This window comes from Octodon degus, unplaced genomic scaffold, assembly GCF_000260255.1.
Source record: "Octodon degus isolate 3935 unplaced genomic scaffold, OctDeg1.0 scaffold00035, whole genome shotgun sequence".
Classification (NCBI taxonomy): Eukaryota; Metazoa; Chordata; class Mammalia; order Rodentia; family Octodontidae; genus Octodon; species Octodon degus.
In genome coordinates, this window is record NW_004524611.1 from 6,267,688 (window position 1) to 6,285,861 (window position 18,174).

Genomic DNA, 18,174 nt, shown 5'->3' on the forward strand with positions numbered 1-18,174 from the left:
GCAGGATTCGCAGGCACGCCGGGTTACCTGTCCCCTGAGGTCCTCCGTAAGGAGGCATATGGCAAGCCCGTGGACATCTGGGCATGTGGTGAGACTCCTGAGTGGGGCTGATGCGTCTCGGGCTTGGGGGTTTCTCTGAGAATTGGGCATGGGGACTCAGGGCTGTCAGACCCTGGCAGGGCTATGCTTGGCTGAGGGCCTCCTCTGGGGCCCATGTGCCCATGTGCTCCGGCCCCTTCACAGGGGTGATCCTGTACATCCTGCTGGTGGGCTACCCGCCCTTCTGGGACGAGGACCAGCACAAGCTCTACCAGCAGATCAAGGCCGGAGCTTACGACGTGAGTGTGTGGGGCGGGGGGGGGGGGGCAGCCTTGCCTGTGTGCTGCCTCCCCTACTCGGGTTGCCCCTGGAGAGGAGCCTCAGCCTCAGCCTGTGTACTTTTCCCCACCTAGTTCCCATCCCCTGAGTGGGACACAGTCACTCCTGAAGCCAAAAACCTCATCAACCAGATGCTGACAATCAACCCTGCCAAGCGCATCACAGCCCACGAGGCCCTGAAGCACCCATGGGTCTGTGTAAGTTGACCTCGCTCCCCAGGGAAGGCTGCTCACCAAGGTGGGGGCCCTGTTCTGTTCTTCACGTCTGAAGGCTCCTGAGTCCCCTGGACACTCCTGGCAGCCTCTGGCCTGGGACACACTGGTAGGAACTAGGTTTTGGGGGGCATAAGGAGCAGAGGAGGCCGCTTCTTCCTGTCATCAGTCCTGTCTGTTCAGGGACAAAAGCACGCAAACAGGAGATACAATGCCTGAAGTCATAGGTGGGTGGGGTGGCAGGTGGTGCTGGTGGCTCTCCACATGTGGGGTAGGGGTGCCACCCGCCCAAAGCCCTGGGCCTCCCCTGGCTCACTGGGGCCCCTTCCCCTGAGGCCGAGACAGAGGCTTTCCGGGCTTCTTGTTGCCCTATGACTTCACCTCTCCCTGCAGCAACGCTCGACTGTGGCCTCCATGATGCACAGGCAGGAGACTGTGGAGTGTCTGAAGAAGTTCAACGCCAGGAGGAAGCTCAAGGTGAATGCAGCTCGGCCCTAGAACTTCGGAAAATCCCACATGCCCTGCTCAGGAAGGGCTGGCCTCATTGGTTTCCCCCAAAACCCTGAGGGTGGCAGCCCCTGCCCTAGACTAAGGAGGAGCTGCCCTGTGACAGGTGGTCTTAGTGGCTCCTGAGTCTTGAGGGTCTTGAAGCACCTGGGCATCATGGGTAGCAGGAAGACGCTGGGTCCTGCACCTGCTGGGCTCTAGGCTCTTTCTCTGCAGAAGGCTGAGCTGTTAGAGGACAGGGGCCATGCGACTGGCCAGCAGGGGGCGCTAACAAGAGGGCCCCGCTTTGTCTGTGTCTCCCCCAGGGTGCCATCCTTACCACCATGTTGGCCACGCGGAATTTCTCAGGTGAGACACTCTTCTCCAGGGAGGATTGATGCCACCTTGCCCTGCAGGCTGTGGCAGGAAGTCCTGCGGGCCTCTGCCGTCAGCTCCCAGCCGGCCACGAGGGCTCCGCCATCCCCTGCCCTGTCTCTTCTGTGTGGGGTCCGTGTCCTTCGCCCGACACCTCAGTGTTTGTGCCGCCTACTGCCCTGCCTGCACACGTGTCTGTCCAGGCGTCTGTCCGGCAGCCTGTGGCCTCCGTGTGTCCAGGGGCCTCAGCACTGCACTGTGCCCGGGAGGTGGCAAGGGGCAGCTGCGTGGGGTCTGTGTCCTGCCCTGGGGATGGGCCTCCCGAGTGCTGGCTGCCCAGGGCAGGCAGTGGGGAACAAAGCCTCAGGGGTCTTGTAGGGACCCCGGCGCCCATCAGCCGTGCTCGTGGCTTCTCCGTCGTCCGACTCCGCGTGTGCGAGCGTTTGTGGCCGTCTCTTGTTGTCCGTCTGCACCTGGCACCCCTTCCTGTTCCTTGCTGTGACGCCATCCTGCCTGGAATGGGCACGCACGGCCACACCAATGCTAACGGGACTGTCTGTCTGCTGTGTGCCGCTCGCCCGCCCGCGGGCCACCAGAAGCCCCCTGCGGCTTCTGAGAGAAAGGAGGCGAGCGCTCTTCCGTGTCAGTCGGCCCGGTCTTGTTTCACTCTCCTGAGAAAAGGATTCTGGAGCCACCTACACTTTAACTCTAATCTTCTTGTGCTTCCTTTGTCTCTTTTCTTTCCTCACCTTGCCCATACCCCGTGTCGTCCGCCCCCAACCCCTCGTCTCTAACCCGGCGCTAACAGTGGGCAGACAGACCACCGCTCCAGCCACAATGTCCACCGCGGCCTCCGGCACCACCATGGGGCTGGTGGAACAAGGTAGATGTGTCTTGCCCAGCGTCCGCCCGCTCCTGCTCACCCTTCCTGTTGGCATGCAGCCCCCCGCTGCACGCAGCCGCTGGCCAGGCCCCCAGAGCCACCCCAGAGGCCCCAGGAGCCCCTGCTCCTGCCGTGGTCGCAGCCCAGCAAAGCCTACCTAGGACAGGGAGGCCTCCCCATCTCCTCAACCACAGAAGCAGCTGACGAGGTGGCCCCTGGGCAGCAGGGGTCTTGAGACCCCCATCCAGAGTGACCTGAGCGTCACAGGGAGCCAGGGGTCTGGACCCTGGAGCAGGGCCAGTGACGCCAGGGTGCTGCTCTAGGAGAGCCAGGCTATGGCTGGTCCCCCCAGCAGGTGGAGCTGGTGGTCTGAGCTGCAGAGCCTCCCCAGCACATAGGGACCTAGCGGGTGGGGGAACATCTGTACCCTGAGGTTTCATGAAGAGCTGTCTAGCTCTTTCTGGAGCCTTCTCCCCAGGTCCCAAATCTGAAGGAGAAGGCAGCTCTGCTGACCCCCACTCCTGAGTGGCGGGGGACCTCCTTTTGGGCTCTGCATCTGTCCCCAAGCTGAGGACTGGCACAGGTGTAGGGCTGAACCACAGATCTCATACTAACCTCCAGTGTCCCCAACCTCTAGACCTCCCTTCCTGAATCCACCTGGCCACAGTGCGGCCTCGTGGGGGGTCAGACAGGCCCAAGCCCACATTCGCAGCCTTTCTGAAACACACACAGGAGAGTGTAGCTGGGTTGAGGGAAAAATGAAGCTAGAGACCCCTGGGGGACCCACTGGCCAAGGATGACAGCACCATACAGGCCACCTCTGAGCCACGCTGTGCCCAGGGCTCCTGCTGCAGCGCCCGCCTGCCTGCAAGTCAGCCAGGGCGGCGGTGCATGAGGCCGCCAGCATGTGCGGCTCCACCCGGGCACCCTGGCCACTCTGTCCTGGAGGGGTCAGTGCATGTGGGCGGAGTCTAGCATGGCTGTCCAGGGGCCAAGGGGCCCATGTACTCTAGGGACACACGTCTTTTGCCAGACATCCAGGTGTGTGTGTGGGGGGGTCCTTGTCTGGCTGGGAGGCCCTGGCTACAGAGGGCAGGCGTGCGTGCAGAAGAGCTCACACCTGGAGAGGCCAGCTGCTTGGCTTGAGGCTGGGGATGGTGGTTTCCTGGAGATGTCTATCTTGGGCACCTGCTGCACCGTACAAATGCAGTTGACCGGAGACTCCACGAAGGCTCCTGCCTGGGAACACCAGTGTGGACAGTGTGGACGGGGTCCTGGCCATGGTGACTCCAGCTAGTCTGGGGCAGATGTGACCCAGAAAATGCATGGAGGAGCTGTGTGCCCATGAGGGCTGGGGCTGGTGCCACTGTACTGTGCCCATGATATGCACGGGGCTGGCATACACCAGGGTTCACAGGGAGGAAGTTATGTGGCAGTTGTCTGCCTGGGCCTGGGCCACACTGTGGCCTATCTGAGTCCTCCAGGAAGTCCATCTTTTTACTTCCCGTGGAAAACTTCTTAATGCCTCCAGTAACACGGCTTTGAAATTTGGGCTCTAACAAACCTGGGGTCCTACATAGGACCTTGTTAAGGTAGAAGACAGTCCTGAAGTCGCCCTGGCCAACAGGGCAGTGGGAGGTGCTGTATTGCCTGGCTTGGTCTTGGACCAGTTCTGTCTGTGCCGGCCCCTATGCAGATGCCAGCTGGAAATGTGTGGGGCCCCAGGGCAGTAGGTGGGGTCCCTGGTGTAAGCTTCCCATGGGGAATTGCCACATTGTTGAAGTCTGTGTCCCTGCAGAGGACAGAGATCCTCCCTGATGCCCAGCTCCTGGTGACAAGGTCCTCAGGACAGGGATGGGTGTCTCTCTCCTTAGGCCCTGGGGTGGGGGCTGTGTGTTAGAACAGGGGGATGGCAGGGAGGCTGGGTTGCACAGAGAGGCAGTGCCTGGCTGGGACTGGCCTGTCCCCAAGTGGGGTACACAGAGTCTAACAGAGAGGGAGGAGTTGGGTACTCTGGCCGCAGGGCAGTGGGAACCACACACAGGGCTGCCCGGGGCATTAGACCATGAAATGCAGAGGAGACCCTAGGAGTCAGGTTTGGGGTTAAGTCTGTGGGCCCTGGAGCCACCCCTGGGCTCTGGATTCAGTGGATTGGAGAAGCAGGGGGGCTGAGCAGAGTAGTATGCCCTGCCCAGGGCTGTGCCCACCTTTGGGGTCCCCAGGCCTCACATGCAGAGTGGGAGGGGCTGGCCACAGTCACGTGGCAGGGAGGGTGGTGAGTGGCAGGCAGTGGAAGAGCCCAGGCCTGGCGTCTGAAAGGAGCCAGCCTCCATGGGCTCCTGCCCATCCTGCTGCAGATGAGCATCAGGGGGACCCTGGGATTTTAGGAGGGGGGTTCAGCCCCCCCTACTTGGGTCCTGATCTGAGGGATCTGGGTGGCTGGGGGTTGGCATCTCTGACTGCTCCACCTGGACGAGAACCTGTTTGAGAACAGCAGCCCGGGTCTGAATGTGCCCATCTGCCCCCATTACCACACAGGCCTGCCCTGGGGTGGCAGGCAGGATGGCCCAAAGTCACATGTGGAGCTGGTGGGCAGGGGACTTCCTGGGCCTGGGGGTGAGGAACCCCACCGTCACACTGCCCTGTGCCGCGCCAGCCCCTGCCGCTTCTCTCACCTGCTGTGCCTACGTGCGGGGCCAGGACGGGCTGGCTTCGCTGCCCGGGGTGAATGCCTGCCCAACCAACAAATCTTGTTTTCTCTCTTCCTCTCTTTCCCTTCTTCAACCTTTCCTTTTCTGTAAGGTAAGCTGGCTTCCTCTTTTCTTTTCTGTAATTAAAATTCTAACCTGTGCCGTGAAGGGTGTAGGTTCTGGGGATGGCGGACAAACAGAGCCAGGCCCCTCAGACCTCTAACGGGACTCCTGGGGTGCCAGGGACCACCCGTTGGGCCGGGTATCCTGGGAATTTGGCATTGCCACCAAGAAATGGCCTGCCAGCCAGGTGCCAGACAGCTCAGGAGGACAGTGGGATGAGGGCCACTGGTGCAAAGGCCACAGTCCCGGCTGGTCGGGACATCTGGCTGGGATGGGGCTCTCTGTGTGACCGCGGCAGCCAGGGCTTGATGATTCCTTGGTGCCCTGTGGAGCCCTGGGGCTGCAGAAGACGATGTGGGGGGCCAGTGCTGGGGCAAGGGACCCTGGGCAGCCTGTGCCGTCCCCTGCCAGGTCCTGTTGCTGCTCTGGGCCAGGCTGGAGCTAAGGCACAGCTGCCTTGGGGTCTGGAGCTCCCCTGGGAAAGAGCTGAGGTGGGTGGGGGTTGGGGCTGCAGGGAGCCCAGGCCCACCGCTCAGGTGCCTCCTTCCCTCCCCATGCAGCAGCCAAGAGTTTGCTCAACAAGAAGGCAGACGGAGTCAAGGTGAGGCCCTGCAGCTCTGCGCCTGGCCAGCCTGGGAGGGGCGGGTGCCCCTTCTGCCCTAACCACTCCTCGTCTCTCCACAGCCCCAGACAAACAGCACCAAAAACAGTTCGGCCATCACCAGCCCCAAAGGGACGCTCCCTCCTGCCGCCCTGGTACGGAGCCCACAGCCCTGGCCCCTCGCACATCCCTCTGTCAGAGAGACTGTCCCCAGTGTCCACCATGCTGGGGCCCACGGGTGGGGGCTGTATTCCCAGAGGGGAGAGGCTCTATCACCCAGGATCGGGCAGGTGCAGGACTTGGGAAGCCTCTCTCTGGAGCCTGGCCTCTCTCCTCACGCTCGTGTGGGTCACCCTGCAAGAATGCAGCTAGAGGCTTCTGGAGGTGGAAGGCAGGAACAAGGGGGGCTCCCAGTCCCCCAGGGACCTCATCCCTGGCCTGCAGGGGCCAGGCTGGGCTTTAGGGTGTTGTGGTGTCGCAGCCCTGCGTGCAGGAAGAAGGGCTAGGTGGTGTGGGGTGGCTTTCTAAGCAGCAGCCCAGGCAGGGAGCCAGGGCCATCAGAGCTGTGGCAAGCCCTGCTGGGCTCAGGGGCCCTCTGCCAGGGAGAGGAGGGGCACCGCAATGCCCCTCCCGCACCCCAGTGTACCTGGCCAGCTGTAGGCCACTGGCCCTGGGTGCTGTGTGCAGGGGAGCACCACCTGTTGATGTGTCACCTGAGTGCCCTGCAGCTGTCCTGGGTGTGTGAGGTTTGACAGAAGTGTGCTTGGTGTCCCCTTGGAGTCCAGCTGGCTTCCAGGAGGCAGCCGAGCCCACTGGAGCAGCAGGCTGTGGCAGGAGGGTGCCTCACAGCCAGCCCCACCGCGGACTCTGTCATCCACGAGCCACACCCACTCCATGACATCTCCAAGCCTGTGTTCCCTGCTGGACAGGGCCTAGGCACACAGTGGGGCAAGCTCTGAGCTGCCCCAAATTCTGTCCTCCGGGTGCGCAGGCCGGTGGGCACCAGCTCAGCCTGGGGCGGTCTGTGGTTCCACCCACCTGCCCCTCTGCCCCGAGGGCCATTGCTGACCTCTGCTCCTCCATCCCTCTCGGGCCATCCTGCTGACCACCTGCCGCCTCCATCCCTGTTCCCTCTGCTCTGCACTCTCTCTGGTAGACTCTGGCCTCCGCCCGTTCCTCCTCTGTCTCCCTGGCTCCCCTCCCCTGCTTCCTTCTTTCTCACTCTCCGTCTTTCCTTCCTCTGTCTGCCGCCTTCTGTAGGAGCCTCAAACCACCGTTATCCATAACCCAGTGGACGGGATTAAGGTACTGCGCCGCTCTCTCCTCCTCCCCCTTCCTTGGGCAGGAGGCGCCGGGCCCAGGATGAGGGTCTGGATGGTGGCCCAGGGCGGCCCTTGTGCTCAGAGTGGAGGGCAGGTGTGCGGTGACAGCAGGACACACATGTCAGGAGACAAACTCCCACAGCTGCACCATGTCATGGGCGGCTCTCGACTGGGCTCCAGGGTGCCCTGATGCTGGGGCTGGTCCACTTCTTGGGGACAGCATCCCCCACTTCTGCTGCCCTCCTTCCCTAGCCCCTTGTGTGGCCCCAGCGCTTTCTGCTGAGCGGACCCCCCTGCTCTCTCTGCTGTGCCATCTGCTGTCATCACATCGGCATCATCTCGGGGCCAGGGCGGGGCTGGCTCTTGGTGGCGCTGGGCGGGATGGCAGAGGCCAGGCTTTTCCAGGATGTGGTCATGCAGGGCAGGCAGATCAGGCCTGGCGCCTGGCCCCCCACTGAGTGCCCACAGCGCCTCCAGAGGCCCCTTCTGTCTGGCCAGGGCCTTGCCCCGGCTGTCATCAGAGGACACCTTTTTCAAGGTGGAAATCAGGGCCAGTGGGGACCCGCAGCACTGGGCCCTAAAGGCCTGGTTCCTCCTGTCCACGTGCCAGGCATCCCTTGGGCCCTGTGTGTCTGGATGGAGTCATGTCTTCCATGAGGGGGCCCCAGGTATCCCCCAAGGTTGGGGCTCACCCCATATGTGAAGACCCCACTTTTGACCTGGGCCCGTAGCAGAGTCCAGTTGGGGTTCAGACCAAGGCTTAGTCCTTCAGGGACATGAGAAGTTGCTCCCTCAAGGAGGGAGCAAGGCCTCGGGGGCACACGGGTGCTCTTCTCTAAACAAGCCTGGCCGAAGGATCTCAGCTCTTCTGGGAGAGAGGACACGAGTGCAGGTGGACCCTGAGAGGCCCTACCCAAAGCAGCCCTCCCTGTCCTCCAGAGGCGCAGGGCTCTGGCCGCTCCAAAGCCCACTGCATTTGGGGTCATAGGATAAGTAGCTCCTCTCAGTGGAGAAGGCGCTGAGCCCCTGGATCTTGGGGAAATGGACGCCATGTGGGGGCATGATGGGCCCTGGGCGCCCTTCTCTTCCAGTCCCAGCCTGTGTGGACTACCAGGCTGGAGTCCTGTTGTGGCAGGGCCTGTCCCTGAGCCCCACTGGAGCAATGGGGCTGGTTCTGTGGCCGGCTGCACCCTGCTGATCTGGGCCATGTCCTGACCCCCACCTCCCTGTCTCCTCAGGAGTCTTCGGACAGTACCAACACAACCATGGAGGATGAGGACGCCAAAGGTACCTGCTGGGCCGCGCCTGGGGGCAGGAGTCTCCATGCTGTGGGGACGCGTGTGGTGGCTCAGAGGCAGGGGCTATGCCGTATTCCAGGGAAGAAGCCATGGCTGTGCAGTGAGATCTGCTCTCTGCTCCAGCCTGAGCGTGTGGACGGACGGAGCTTGCTCAGCATCGAGTCCTTCTCTAGCTTCTTAAGCTCTAACTCTGCCCACCGGGCAAGTGAATGGGCAGCTGACCCTGCCTCCACACATCCATCCTGCCGCAGGCTTCTTACCAACCCGGCTGCACACTGAGCCACCAGTGACCTCCCCAAAGCCCCCAGGGACCAAACATAAGCAAGTGGTTCCCCCAGCCTGTCGGCCACCTCCTCTTCTGAGTTGGGGCATCTGGCCTCCAGCCACCTGCATCTGGCTGCCACTTAGGTGCTACGCTGCCTTCAGGGCAAGTCGGATGGGCCATGCTCCTCCCCCTGCTCCCCAGCTGTGATGCTGTCCCCAGTATCCCCACTGGACAGCGTGGATGCTGCAGGGCCCTGGGCCCTGGCACAGGCAAGGAGGTGTCTTCCAGGTGCCCCAGAGACAGCAGGGTTGTGGACAGGGACTTGCTCTGCACAGGGCAGGTCCATCTGGGTCCAGCAGCTGTCAGGCCATGGCGACTATCACTCCCACTGCCTGGCCTGCTCTCAGGCAGCTCTCCTGACTCTGAGGATGGCCCCAGGCGGTGGCCTTGTCCCCGTCTTCCAGCCTCCTGGTGGCCTAGGCTTCTGCAGCTCTAACCTCCCTTCTGCCCTTTCTGCCCCAGCCAGCTCCTACCATCCCTCCTGAGTGCCCATTGCCCACCGTCTGCTGCTCTTCTGCCCTAGCCCCGGTAGCCCTGATATCCTGAACTCGGTGAGGTGGGGCCCCTGCCCTGCCAACCAATTCCCCTCAACCTCTGCTGACCCCACACAAGTAGCTGCAGCCCTGCTGCCATGGGAGTCACTTGGGAGGACCTGGCCACACTCTGAGAGGGCACTCGAGAGCCAGGCTGGGCAAGTGTGGGCTGCTGGCTCCGGCCCCACCCCCCACTGCACACTCTGGGCCCCGGTGGACCCACAAGGCTGCCTCTGCCCCCTGGCTGCCTGCCTGCCTCCTTCCTGCCCAGGCTGCTGGGCTGTCCCAGAGCCCTGAAAGACGCCCTTGGCTGCATGGTCACTGGGCCCCTCCTGTCCTTCTGTTGGCTCTGCCACCTCCTCATCTGTCTGTCTGTCTTCTGCTCATGTATTGTCTGTTCCGCCCCAGCCCCCAGGATCTCTGACATCCTGAGCTCCGTGAGAAGGGGCTCAGGAACCCCAGAAGCCGAGGGCCCCCTCTCTGCGGGGCCCCCGCCCTGCCTGTCTCCGGTTCTCCTAGGCCCCCTGCCCACCCCGTGTAAGTAGCAGTGCCCAGCCTGCTGTCCCTCCACCAGGCTCGCTGCAATGGCCGTGTGCACAGCTCCCTGCGGGCGAGGCGCCTGATCATGCCACCAGCCTCAGCTCCCACCTGCCCTCCCGCTGCCCACTGCACGCTGCCTACCTCCTGCCACCCCTGGCTTATGACCTCCCCACACCTGGGCAGCCGGCCTGTCCCCTTTGGGCCCCTCCAGCCACATTGCTGGAGAGTCGCTAGCCCCTTGACCACGCACCCAGACACGCTGTTGAGGTCACAGCACCCTGGAACCTGCTCCCAGGGCTGCCTCTGGTCCCCACATGGCCCAAGCCCTGAGCAACACTCCCATAGTTGGTGGGGGTGGGGGCCAGGGAGGTGATGGAGCTGTGACCCCAACCATGGTCCCAGGGGCTCAGGGACTAGGCTTCCTTCCACCGACCAGGCCTGCCTACGTGGCTGAGCCACGCTTTCACTCTGATGTCCTTCCCTCAAGCCCACCTCTGCTCCCTGTCCAGCGCTCTGAGCCCTGTCCCCACGCAGTGTTCCCTGGCTTCTCGCCACCCAGGCTGCTCTCCTAGGAGGGGACCTATGCCCACATGGCTTCAGCTCTGCCAGCAAAAGACAGGGCTGAGCCTCCATCCTGGTGCACTGCCCATGTCCCTCAGGCTGCCAGCATCCTCCGTGGCCTCGCCTGTGCTCATCTGCCACCCCATCCTATGTGTCTCCTCCATCCCCTGTGCCCCCATGTTTGCCCTGTGCTCCCTTCTACCCTGCCCTCTTGTCCATGGTCCCCTTCCCATAGTCCATCCATTTGCCTTTGTCCATATGCCCATGCCCCTCTGTCCCCCTCCATTCCCCATGACCTCTATCCTCTGTGACCCCTCTATCCCCATGTAACCCCTCCTTCCTTCTGTGTCCCCTCAATTCTACTCCTTCCATAACCCCACATTCCTTCCATGTCCCCTATCCCCTTCTGTCCTCCAAGACCCCTCCTTTACCCTCAAGCCCTGTGTGTCCCCCTCCTTTGCCCCCCTGTCCTCCTAGTTCCCCCATTTCTGGCTTGGCTCCCAGACTATAGATTCTCCCCAGGATGTGCCCCCTCTGTGTTCACATCTGTCTGTTCCACCCAGCCCCCAGGATATCTGACATCCTCAACTCAGTGAGGCGGGGCTCAGGGACCCCAGAAGCCGAGGGCCCCCTGCCAGTGGGACCCCCACCCTGTCCATCTCCGACTCTCCCCGGGTCCCTGCCAGCCCCGTGTAAGTAAGCTGCTCGGAGGGGCCACAAGGGCGCGGCACCAGGCTGGCTCAGGCCCCAGTCCCTCTGCCGGAAGCACAGGAAGGGGCCATCTGGTCTCCGGAGGTGCAGATTACAGTGGTGGAGGGCATGTGCGTGGGTGTGGGCCTGTGCTGGCCGCTGTCCTAGAGTACAAGCGCCTGCCCTGGGGCCACAGCTGTGCCTGGAGGGTGAGGGTAGCTGGCTGTGCACAGGTCTTCCCAGACAGCAGACAGGAAGGGGGATGTAGTCCTGGCTTTGAGCTCTGGTGTCCTGGCTTTGCTGGGTGGACTTTGGGGTGCAGACTTGGGGGGCAGCCAGGGCTCTGGGCAGGCAGGAGAGACAGGCGCAGGTGGGACAGCCAGTATCACTTACAGGGATGGATGACATCCCAGGCTGCAGCCGCCACCCCCACCTGGGGGGAGATACGGGCTGGGGGTGGCGCTAAGATGCTGTCACAGGAGAGGGCGCCTGGCCAGGGGCTCGGGATGGCAGGGCAATGGCTGGGTGAGTATGGTGACTGGGGCCCAGAGGGTGGGGTCCATGCCATAGGGTGCAGCCTCCAAAGGGACCTGAACCCCACAAGTATCCACGGTCTGCTGCTGGGTTGGTGGTGCTGAGAGGAGACCGGGTTGCTGCTGCTGGTGATGGGGTCTGGAGGCCGGCAGTAGCGCCCTTGAGGCCGGGAGGGAATGCACCTGGGGTTCCGGAGTTGGCGCCCCCTTCCTGGGGTCCAAAGTCTCATCTGATTTCAAGGGGCCCTGCTGCCCTTCCTGAGGGCTGGGTGGGTAGGTGCTGTGGGGCAGGACCTGCAGGGGACACGGCATGGCCAGGCCACCAAACAGTCTGTCTTAAGCTTGACAAGGGGCAGCAGAGCTGTAGGAGGGGCTGTGTGTGGGTCGGTAGGGGGTTTTATGTGGCTGTCTTGGAGCTGGGCAGGGTGGATGAGGGATACCCTGTCAGGCTTTGGGAGAGCGGGTACCGTGGCTGCTCTATCCATCAGCAGGTGGCCTGTGGGTCACCCCCCCTTCCTGAGAAGGTACCCCTACCTCAGGCTGCAGCCTTACCCGCTCTGCCCACTAATCAGGGATTATGTGTGATCCCAGCTGATCCAGGCTGATCCTGGGCAGCCGCCCTGCCTCACGCGGCTGCAGTGGCCCTGAAGGACGGGGCTGTGGGCAGCCAGGGCCAGCACAGCGCTGGCCACCTGGGCCCTGGGCCCCCACAGCCAGACACCCCCCCAGACATAGTGAAGCCAGTTCAGCTCTCCCGTGTTCCCCCTTTAGCATTTTCTCAGAGAAAACGCTGAGCGGTAGGGACACAGCTCATCCTCAGCTCAGCACCCCAGCCAGGCCTGGGTGCCCTGTGGTGCTAGCCTCCCTGCCCCCTCCCTGTGGTACCTGGATGCTGAGGGCACAAAAGCACCTACATGCATTCTGGGAAGGCAGAGCAGGAGCTGGGTCACGCTGAGTGCTGGGCAGCAGCCACGCTGCAGACAGGAGGTGACCAGGGCCACTCTTAGGCAGTGCCCACTTTCCCTAGCTGCAGAGGGAGCCAGCAGGCCATGGTCACCACGCCCGGTTCTCCAGGCCCCAGCAGTCACAGCCTCTGACCACTGTGTTTACTTCATGCTATTTTCCATTTTTTAACTACAGTTTATTTCAAATTAGTATTAGTTCATTAAATGGGAAGTCAGTTCACTGACCACAGGCGAGCGTAGAGTCAAAGCCTGCTAGAAATACAAGCGATGTTGCTCAGTTCTGGCATGTTCTATGTGCAAAGAGCATCCAGTAGAGGGGAACACAGGAGGGCAGAGGGCCCGGGGGGAGGCGCTGGCTGCAGGGCACAGAGGCCAGCCCAGTGGATCTCAGCCGCCCAGGAAAGAGTAGGAGCGGGAGACATGAGGTGCCAGGGCAGCTGGGGCAGGTGTGGGCACCGTCCTGGGCCTGAAGGGTCAGCACGGGATGCTGCACATTTAGGGAGGACCCTGGGAAGGTGCCTGCGCTGGGCTCTGGTGTGGGGCTGGAGCAGGACCTGGGGGCTGGGGCTGGAGCTCACAGCCACCTCCTAAAGCTCATGTGGGTCCCAGCGCCAAGTGTTGGCCCTGAGATGATGGCCCTGAACGCAAACTGTGACATGGTGTGATCTCAGGGTGAAGCTTGAAACAGAAATAGCATGGTACACAGGGCAGCAGGGTCAGGAGAGAGGCCTTTCCAGGAGAGCGGCAGCCATGTGTGCACACGCAGTCACACACACACAGCTGTAGACATGTGCGCACACGATGGTGGACACCACACTCACATGCAGTTATGCACAGACATGCATGCACGTGTGCACAGCGCTAGTGTCCACACACACGTGCACGGCATATGTGTACACACGACACTTACTATACCCATATGGTCTGTGTACACGTGCATGTGTGCACACATATTTGAGAGTGCTATGTACAAACTTGTGCACAAGCACTTGTGCATGTGCACACGCGATGCACCCAGCTCCTGAAACCGCCACTGGACAACTCCTGCCTTATGCCCAGCTCTGCAGACACCAGAATGGGTGCAGCTCACGCGCACAGGCAGATGGGTGCCCCTGCCACCGTCAGATCTCTGCAGTGCACCCCCACTGTTGAATCCCAGCCCCCCTCATGGGAGGAAAACTAGGGGCACAAGTGCCTGAGAGCCCTGAGGCACTGCACGAAGGCGAGGGACAGCCTTTCCATATGTGTATTCTCAGTTGCAATAAATTGTCACTAAAGCAGCAAACAGGGCCTCCAGCATGGCCCTGGAGGCCCTGAGCCTGCGGCAGGCCATGGGCTGGCACTCAGAGCAGCCCTGGCCCTGACATGGAGGACAGTTGCTGTGGAAGGGTCTGCAGATGGTGGCAGTGCTGTGTGTCTGAGAAACAAGTTGGGGGTTGGGGGACAGTACTTGCTCTTTCAGTGGCAGAGCCTGGGCCGCTGGCCCCAGCCTTTGCTCAGTGGAACCCCCACACGGGACCCTGCGGGCCTGCTTGAGCCTCTTCATGGCTCTTTCTGGCCTGGTGCTGGCCCTTGTACCTCCCCATGGTGAAGAAAGGGGGTGTGAAGTAAGCAGGGCCCAGCCAGAGGCCCCAGGAGTGGTGGGCACTGCAGTGGAGGCCACAGGAGTGGCAGGAGGGCTGGGGTGGGCAGGTGGGTGAGGGTGGTGGTGACCACAGGCTTTTCCTGCTATTCCTGCATTTTCCAGACATTCTCTAAGCTGGGTGGAGTAGTTCTGTCATTTCAAAACATCTTGAGAGAAACAAGGTAGCAGCTGATGCACTTAGAAATGGGGAAGGAGAGAGCAGGTGATGGGGACAGTGGGGGCACAGGTGTCAGGGCCCAGGTGGTCATTTCTAGAGAGGAAGAGCAGGAGCGGGGGACACTGTTCAGGGTGGCAGGCCGGTGCCCGGTGGTCACTCCCTCCCCTCCCCACAGCCCGGAAGCAGGAAATCATCAAGACCACGGAGCAGCTCATCGAGGCTGTCAACAACGGCGACTTCGAGGCCTACGCGTGAGTTCCCGGGGCTGACGGGCCCTGTGTGGGGTGCGGGTGGGGCGCGTGCCCCTCCTCACTTGGGTTTGCCCCCCAGGAAAATTTGTGACCCCGGCCTCACCTCCTTTGAGCCTGAAGCTTTGGGCAACCTGGTCGAAGGCATGGACTTCCACAGATTCTACTTCGAGAACCGTGAGTGGGGAGCAGGGTGGCCGTGTGGGTGACACACCTGGGTGTGTGCGAGGAGGGTGTGTGGTGGCATCCACGTGCAGATCCTCGATGCCAAGCCCCACCATCCACAGTGCTGGCCAAGAACAGCAAGCCGATCCACACGACCATCCTGAACCCCCACGTGCACGTCATTGGTGAGGATGCGGCCTGCATCGCCTACATCCGCCTCACGCAGTACATCGACGGCCAGGGCCGGCCCCGCACCAGCCAGTCTGAGGAGACACGGGTGTGGCACCGCCGCGAGGGCAAGTGGCAGAACGTGCACTTCCACTGCTCGGGCGCGCCCGTGGCCCCACTGCAGTGAGGTGAGCCAGGGCCGTGGTGGGGCGGGCAGGGGCTGCAGGGCCACACCGCAGCAGCCAAGCTGGGGGCTGGGGTGCTGAGGAGTGTCCTCTACCCATTTCAGAGTGGCGCCTGGTCTCGCTGGACAGAGTCGGTGTCTGCAGCCCGGCCGCCTTGGCCACGGCCTGCCTGTCGCATGTTTGTGTCGCCTGGTCCCCTCCCCCGGTGCCTGTGTCTGCAGAAAAACAAGACCAGATGTGATTTGTTTTTAAAAAAAAAAAAATGATGAAGACAACGACAACCACACACACACACACACACACACACACACACACACACTGACATCAGATGAAATGGGAAAAAAAAAAAACAATCTAAAAGGAAAAAGCTGTACAAATCTGGCATTTGTGGGGCTGCCCCCATCCAAGCTCCACGTGCGTTCCTTGTGCTCCTGGCCACGGGGATGCCCGGGCGTGAGGAGCTGCCAGGCCCCACGCGTGCTGAACGGTGTTAGTCTGTAGGTATCGCGCTCGCCCTGTACCCTGGGCGTCTGCATCCTCCCGCCTGCGCATGCCCCTGCGTGTGCTCGCCTCGCTGTTGTGATGTCAGGTGTCTTGGGAGGGCTGCGGGCCGCCGGCTGCTCCTGTCCTTGCTTTGCCATCCCTTCCCTCCAGAAGGGCTGCTGTGGGCTTCCAGAGCCGTGGACCCACCACCCAGTATGCACGGCCGCTGGTCCCTGAAGCGTGCAGGAGACGGCCATCCCGCAGGCCAGCAGAGGAGCCCCGAGCCCCAGGCCCTGGCACTGGTCCTCGGGACTGAGGTGTGGACAGGCACACTGCCTGAGAGAATGCGTTGGCTGCAGCTCCAACCTGCCCTGCTGAAGAAGAGGACTTGGTTGGGGCTGGGCCCTCCTGCTTGGGACACCTGTTCCTTCCCTGCCAGCCAGCAGCAGTCACAGAGGTTGTCCCTGTGTAGCTGGGAGCAGATCCCACCACAACAGACGTGGGACAGGCCAACTGCCTCTGGGGTGTTTGCCAGCTGAGCTTGGGAGCTTCATGTGTGCTCAGGGCTGGCTGACACAGCGAGTGGCACAGGCAGGGAAGGTGGGGGCCCAGAATCTATAGGAGCTGTTTGATGGAGTGCTCTTGTGACCTGGACCTAGAGCAGAGGCAGAGGTAGGAGCCATCCCGGTGCGAGGAGGGCTGGAGAGGAGGCCATCTGGGGATGGGGACACCAGCAAGTGGAGGGCAGGTCTGTGGGGACAGTGTGCTGCCCCCAGGATGGTGGCGGTCCAGCCCTTCGTGATGTGAGGCACTGTGGTGAAGCTGGGGACAGAGTGTGAGGGCAGCAGTGGGGATGGTCAGGGGCCTCTACCCCAGTGCTGCCCACCTTCAATTCATGTCGTTTTCCACAAGGATTTTCTTTATCTTCCCCCACAAATCAAGGCAGGGGAGGGGCACAGAGTGGGGAACAGGACACAGAATTCCAAATTTCAAGGGGACTGTCCACCACGGACACTCAGAGTGGACGCCACCTTCTGTCCGCACTGTGTCTGGGACAGCTGTCTCCATCCATGGACACAGGGTAAACATCTGCCAGGCTCCACACAATGGGCTCCAGGCCACGGACCACAGCAGGGCTCACCACGGACGGCACTGTAGCCCCACAGCTGGCCACCCTGGTGTCCTGGGGCCTCCTCCCTTCCTCTCTCATTCCCCTTGTTATCTCTACGGAGCTGCCTGTCTGGGATCATTTGGGACTTTTTTCTGGGGGATAGTTCTTTTGCATGACCCTCTCCAAAGAGTAGGCCATGCCTGCTCTGCTAGCTAGGTGTTTGCAGGTGGTGGTGTCACCGCTGGCCAGCGCTGCAGGGTGTCACGGCCCACGGTGCTGGTGGCCCTCCCTCTTCTCTTTTTGCTGAGTTTCATTGTCTTTTCTTTCTGAGCCTTGTAGGTGTACAAAAATTATTCTTATTTTGTTCTGTCTCGGGAAACTGCAAATAAAAGAAAAACAGGACAAACTGCTTAAAGTGCAGTTGGGTACTTTGTACTGGGACCCTGCCAATCTCCTATCCCAAAACACAGAGCCACTGCTGCTTGCTGGCCAGATGCGGTGGTGGGTAGAGAATTCAGAGTCCCACCTGTTGTCCCCACTGCTCTCTGATGTTCCCAAGTCTCTGGGCCCTGTGCTGTCCACCTGGGATGCTGAACAGCCTCCAGCACCAGTACTGGGATCCCTGCAGTCACCCACAGGCCAATAAAAGCCAGGAAGAGCAGGCTGTGTGGGGAAGAAACCTCAGGACCACGACCTGAGGGTCCCCATCCTGTGAGAGTCACGAGGCTTCACACAGGGCCAAGTCTGGATCTTGGCCCAGGGTTTGGGGCAGGGCCAGGAGCTGCCTGGGCTGCAGGTCACCGTGGCCTGCTACTGGGCAAGGTAAAAGGCTCTCCCCAGGCCCCTAAATCTCCAGCCCACAGTGGGACAGAATCCTTTCTTAGTCAGGGACACGAGCCCTGTCCTCTCCTTGGGTTCTGCCCACCCAGATGTCCCCCAGCTGCCCACTGTGCCCTGCTGCCTGGGCATGAAGTTTTCCTTGGGAATGCCAGCCTCCACCTGTGCTACCTGAGGCCCCTGGGTCCTTCTGCAGCCTCGACACCATCCCACAAGCTGGCATCCCTGGCCTCTTCCTGCTCAGAGCGGCCGAACTCCACACCCTGCACTGCGTCCCAGGGCTGTCACCGCACCGTGCCTTATGCCTCGGGTCCAGGTAACCCCTGGCAAGGTGAACGTCCCTGCATCATCGGTATCTGCCAAGAGCTGGGGGTCCCAAGGGAACCCCAAAACTGGCCAAAGCTCCCAGCTGTCTCCTCCATCCCCTGCACCCGGTTAGAGCCACCTTGGCTCAGGGAGGAGGCCCTTAAGGCCAGTGTCTCAGGCGCTGGGAGGCACACCCGAATGCGTGCTCTCATGGACTTGGCGGGTGGGTGGCAGATCCCAAGGGCTGGTGCAGAGAATCTAGGTCAGTGCCCACAGACACAGCGGTGACAGAGACCAGATCTAGGGCTCTACTCGCCTATCAGCTGTAATCAGAGACTTTCCAGGCCAGGGCTC

The 18,174-nt window shown here is 61.8% G+C and overlaps 1 protein-coding gene across 6 annotated transcripts in view; it reads left to right on the forward strand.

Moving 5' to 3' along the window:
* The window catches only part of Camk2b (calcium/calmodulin dependent protein kinase II beta), a 76,254-nt gene extending 59,219 nt beyond the window's left edge, over window positions 1-17,035 (forward strand). The window contains exons 8-23 of one of the 6 annotated variants that reach the window (XM_023714417.1): window positions 5-88; window positions 244-338; window positions 453-575; window positions 984-1,067; window positions 1,403-1,445; window positions 2,260-2,334; window positions 5,711-5,748; window positions 5,832-5,903; window positions 7,009-7,053; window positions 8,309-8,357; window positions 9,635-9,763; window positions 10,891-11,019; window positions 14,493-14,568; window positions 14,648-14,742; window positions 14,853-15,086; window positions 15,188-17,035. In XM_023714417.1, coding sequence (XP_023570185.1) covers window positions 5-88; window positions 244-338; window positions 453-575; window positions 984-1,067; window positions 1,403-1,445; window positions 2,260-2,334; window positions 5,711-5,748; window positions 5,832-5,903; window positions 7,009-7,053; window positions 8,309-8,357; window positions 9,635-9,763; window positions 10,891-11,019; window positions 14,493-14,568; window positions 14,648-14,742; window positions 14,853-15,085 — 1,370 coding nt within the window. In that variant the 3' untranslated portion in view covers window position 15,086; window positions 15,188-17,035. Of the gene's footprint in view, window positions 1-4; window positions 89-243; window positions 339-452; window positions 576-983; window positions 1,068-1,402; window positions 1,446-2,259; window positions 2,335-5,707; window positions 5,749-5,831; window positions 5,904-7,008; window positions 7,054-8,308; window positions 8,358-9,634; window positions 9,764-10,890; window positions 11,020-14,492; window positions 14,569-14,647; window positions 14,743-14,852; window positions 15,087-15,187 lie in introns of all 6 variants that reach the window. The other 5 variants (XM_023714418.1, XM_023714419.1, XM_004630373.2 and 2 more) reach the window with 5 other exon arrangements.
* The last annotated feature ends 1,139 nt before the right edge of the window (window positions 17,036-18,174 follow it).